Source organism: Triticum dicoccoides, chromosome 6B, assembly GCF_002162155.2.
Source record: "Triticum dicoccoides isolate Atlit2015 ecotype Zavitan chromosome 6B, WEW_v2.0, whole genome shotgun sequence".
Lineage (NCBI taxonomy): Eukaryota > Viridiplantae > Streptophyta > Magnoliopsida > Poales > Poaceae > Triticum > Triticum dicoccoides.
The window spans coordinates 29,127,838-29,133,024 of record NC_041391.1 but is presented as its reverse complement, the minus strand read 5'-3'; the positions used below and the strand labels follow the sequence as shown (position 1 = coordinate 29,133,024).

Here is a 5,187-nt window from a genome sequence, read left to right as displayed (position 1 = left end):
AGGGTCCCCCCCAACCCTAGGCGCATGGGCCCTAGGGGGGATGGCGCCCAGCCCACTTGGGGCTGGTTCCCTTCCACATACAGCCCATAAGGGCCCTCCGGGGCAGGTGGACCCTCCCAGTGGACCCCCGGAACCCCTCCGATGGTCCTGGTACAATACCGATAAACCCCCGAATACTTCCGGTGACCGTATGATGACTTCCCATATATAAATCTTCACCTCCGGACTATTTCGGAACTCCTCGTGATGTCCCGAATCTCATCCAGGACTCTGAACAACATTCAGTAACCATGTACAAACCTTCCCTATAACCCTAGTGTCATCGAACCTTAAGTGTGTAGACCCTACGGGTTCGGGAATCATGCGGACATGACCGAGACAGCTCTCCGGCCAATAACCAACAGCAGGATCTGGATACCCATGTTGGCTCCCACATGTTCCACAATGATCTCATCGGATGAACCACGATGTCAAGGATTCAAGCAATCCCGTATACAATTCCCTTTGTCAATCGGTATGTTACTTGCCCGAGATTCGATCGTCGGTATCCCAATACCTCATTCAATCTCGTTACCGGCAAGTCACTTTACTCGTTCCGTAATGCATGATCCCGTGACCAACTACTTAGTCACATTGAGCTCATTATGATGATGCATTACCGAGTGGGCCCAGAGATACCTCTCCGTCATACGGAGTGACAAATCCCAGTCTCGATTCGTGCCAACCCAAAAGACACTTTCGGAGATACCTGTAGTGCACCTTTATAGCCACCCAGTTACATTGTGATGTTTGGTACACCCAAAGCATTCCTACGGTATCCAGGAGTTGCACAATCTCATGGTCTAAGGAAATGATACTTGACATTAGAAAAGCTTTAGCAAACGAACTACACGATCTTGTGCTATGTTTGGGATTGGGTCTTGTCCATCACATCATTCTCCTAATGATGTGATCCCGTATCAATGACATCCAATGTCCATAGTCAGGAAACCATGACCATCTGTTGATCAACGAGCTAGTCAACTAGAGGCTCACTAGGGACATGTTGTGGCCTATGTATTCACACATGTATTACGGTTTCTGGTCAATACAATTATAGCATGAATAATAGACAATTATCATGAACAAAAAAATATAATAATAACCATTTTATTATTGCCTCTAGGGCATATTTCCAACATCGTTCTCCTTCCTGAAGGCGTCACTGTGAGCCCTTTGCCGCCATCCATCCGCCCCTGCCCTTTGTGTGATGTGTCGTCCCTGGTAATGCTTTCCAGAGATCCTCTCATGGTTGCCATTGTGTTGCGGCGAGCTTCGTGCTCTTGGTGCTATCTTGCCTCATCTTTGGTCAATGATGGCACAAGATGCTTAACAAACCTGCTAGTCGTTCTGATTTCCTGCGGCGGAGCCCTAGTCAAGGTTCGTGTGTGGTGTAACACTCGTAGATTGTGGGCGCTCCTCAGTTGTGCCGTGGGGGTCAGTATGCTCGTCGGTGCGTTTGGCTATTTGCAATGTCTTGGTATTATGATCTCTCGACGACACACCACATCTACTTGTGTCTAGTGATGATGGTCTTATGTCTGGTAGCTAGGTCGCGCCATGTCCTGGGTGCCCTTTTTCTTTTCTAATCTTCCTTTACTTGCTACTTGTAGGGTTTTTGGCCTGGTTTTCCTCATAAAAGGGTCAATTTGTTAATGTTTTCGATCCGGTTTCCCTTATAAACTGGATCACAACTCTGGCATTTGGCCAGTTTGAGTAATATATTCAGGTGGAGGAACTCCTCCCCGGTGATTCTTAAAAAAAAGAAGACAATGACGGTTTATGCTCCCTTGTTGAACACACTGTCTAGAGTTTACTCGAACTTTCTCTTCTGGGTGAAAACTCACGAACTGGCTAATGCTGTTCGATTCCGCGACGATGACGTTCATGAGCCCTTTCCTTTCTGAATGCATCACCGCTGGAGAACCTCCTCCTCGCGCAAGTGCTGTCGACGGTGCGGGGAACCATTTATGAATCAATAGAGAAATGTTCTTTATAGAGATCTCTGGATGCAACTAAGTTATTTCCAACACAATCAATAATATCAAATATTGTAAATTTTAAATTAATTACTCTGCCAAGAGGCATGCAACAAGGGAAATTGAAAGATGTACGTGAGGTCACTACCTGTCCTCTTCTAGGTAGTACGTACATGCTGTCGGTGTCAAGGTTGACATAGTTGCGAGCCAAGTGTGTGTCGCAAAGTCAGAGCATCGACTGTGTGCAATGTACACGCCCTTTGGTTTTAAGGAAGACCGCAATGTGTGCGGTACGTATGCCACCATAGTCGTAGCCGTGGCCGTTCGATCGCAGCAAAAGCTGCACGCAACAAACAGAAACAAGAAATCGTATCGCCGACCTGTGCCCTGGAAATTCTAGTACTCCAACAGAAATAGTCATTTCGTTTGCATTAGCAGGTAGCTAGCCTAGTACTAGTAGTATCAATTCACTGCTGTTAACTTAAGGTGCAGCTAAGCTAGCAACACAGTGCAGCACATGCAATTGCCAGAAACACAGAGCACATGCATGGGATCTTACAGAAATTAAGAGGAGATCAAAACTGAAACTGCAAGAAAAACATTAACTTGCAATGGCGCAGCTGCAGGTCGGGTAGTGGCCAGCAGGCAGCCAGATCGATTCTCTTTCTGTACACTCATCTTCAGGGGCCCATGTACGGCCGGAGCAGTGCATATTCTGATCTGATCCTTGGTCCCTCCCAGGGGGCGAGGGCGCCGAGATGCATGCGCGCGGCGACGAGGTTAATCGCGCTAATTAATCCCTCTCTCGACTGCGTTGCACTGCACGGCCATTGTTTAGTCCCAGTTGCTGCTGCCATGATTCCGTCAGATGCAATAATACATTCTTCTGCCTGTCTGTCTTACCCTTCAACGCTAACCAAGAGAGATGCATCTTGATCACTCCTAAAAAGAAAAAGAGAGATGCATCGTGATAACAAATTCCCAATGTCAACTCCTGCGTTGTATCCTACTATAAATACCCAATCGATCCAAGATCCAAAGCACCAAACCACACAACCATTAGCAACTCCTAGTTGCCGGCCACTGCAAGTAGCTAAGCTTAGCTCCAAGGAGCTAGCAGAGAAGAAGCCTAGCTCGGTCAGGACAGGAGAGGCAGATATGGAGGTGGAGGCCAGCGCTCATGGCGACACGGCGGCGAGCAAGTTCACGCTGCCCGTGGACTCGGAGCACAAGGCCAAGTCCTTCAGGCTCTTCTCCTTTGCCAACCCGCACATGCGCACCTTCCACCTCTCCTGGATTTCCTTCTTCACCTGCTTCGTCTCCACCTTCGCCGCGGCTCCGTTGGTGCCCATCATTCGCGACAACCTCAACCTCGCCAAGGCTGACATTGGCAATGCCGGAGTGGCCTCCGTGTCAGGGTCTATCTTCTCCAGGCTGGCCATGGGTGCCATCTGCGACCTTCTTGGGCCGCGGTACGGCTGCGCCTTCCTCGTCATGCTCTCGGCTCCCACGGTCTTCTGCATGGCCGTCATCGACGATGCGTCGGGCTACATCGCAGTCCGCTTCCTCATCGGCTTCTCCCTCGCCACCTTCGTGTCGTGCCAGTACTGGATGAGCACCATGTTCAACAGTAAAATCATTGGCACGGTGAATGGCCTCGCGGCCGGGTGGGGAAACATGGGTGGCGGCGCCACACAGCTCATCATGCCCCTCGTCTTCCATGCTATCCAAAAGTGTGGTGCCACGCCATTTGTGGCATGGCGTATCGCCTACTTCGTGCCTGGAATGATGCACATTGTGATGGGTTTGTTGGTACTCACAATGGGCCAAGATCTTCCTGATGGCAACCTTGCAAGCCTCCAGAAGAAGGGAGACATGGCCAAGGACAAGTTCTCCAAGGTCCTTTGGGGTGCCGTCACCAACTACCGGACATGGATCTTCGTCCTCCTCTACGGCTACTGCATGGGCGTCGAGCTCACCACCGACAACGTCATCGCCGAGTACTACTATGACCACTTTCACCTAGACCTTCGCGCCGCTGGAACCATCGCCGCTTGCTTCGGCATGGCCAACATCGTCGCACGTCCTATGGGCGGCTACCTCTCCGACCTTGGCGCTCGGTACTTTGGCATGCGTGCTCGCCTTTGGAACATCTGGATCCTCCAAACCGCTGGCGGAGCTTTCTGCATCTGGCTCGGTCGTGCATCGGCCCTTCCTGCCTCAGTGACTGCCATGGTCCTCTTCTCCATCTGCGCCCAGGCTGCATGTGGTGCTGTATTCGGTGTCGCACCATTCGTTTCCAGACGTTCCCTTGGGATCATCTCTGGGCTCACCGGCGCAGGTGGCAATGTGGGAGCTGGGCTCACACAACTTCTATTCTTCACTTCGTCGCAATACTCCACTGGGAGGGGTCTCGAGTACATGGGCATCATGATCATGGCTTGCACGCTGCCCGTCACTCTTGTGCACTTCCCACAGTGGGGCTCCATGTTCTTCCCAGCCAGCGCCGATGCCACGGAGGAAGAGTACTACGCCTCCGAGTGGTCGGAGGAGGAGAAAAGCAAGGGTCTCCATATCGCAGGTCAAAAGTTCGCCGAGAACTCCCGCTCGGAACGTGGAAGGCGCAACGTCGTCCTTGCCACATCTGCCACGCCACCCAACAACACACCTCAACATGTATAAGATCAAAATTTTCTTTTACCTACCAAACATAAAGCTCACCGTGTAAATATACATGTCATGTATATCTACGCCTACAACACCATGTAGTTCTACTTGTATATGTTAGGGAACGTTCAGAGTTCCTCTATATGCAAGAAACGTGTATGCATGTGAGGGTATGTAGTATCAAAGTGGTCCGGAAATTACATGAACAACTTTGGAATTTTGTGCACTCTCTGTTCTTCCTCGAGGCAATTTTAAATACGTGCAGTTATATGTGGCCGGCCAGGAGGTTTGCACTTACATATAGAGGGCAACTTATAACAGTTTCCCACAACTTTTGCGTTTGTTTTCATAGAATCAAACTTCTAGCCTAATTATCAACATTGAGCCCAAATCTTGCCATTGGCTTCTCTAATAGGAATTCTGACCGTTCAAAGCCACATGTCAAGCCCTACTCAACTCCAAGGTGCACACCATTTGAACATGATATTGCCACACATTACCA

At 49.9% G+C, this 5,187-nt stretch overlaps 1 protein-coding gene across 1 annotated transcript; it reads left to right on the top strand.

The window, feature by feature from the left end:
- The first annotated feature begins 3,085 nt into the window (after positions 1-3,085).
- LOC119325165 (high-affinity nitrate transporter 2.1-like) lies at positions 3,086-4,904 on the top strand. Its single transcript, XM_037598919.1, has one exon. The coding sequence runs from the start codon at positions 3,177-3,179 to the stop codon at positions 4,698-4,700; it is 1,524 nt and encodes a 507-aa protein (XP_037454816.1). The 5' UTR covers positions 3,086-3,176; the 3' UTR covers positions 4,701-4,904.
- The last annotated feature ends 283 nt before the right edge of the window (positions 4,905-5,187 follow it).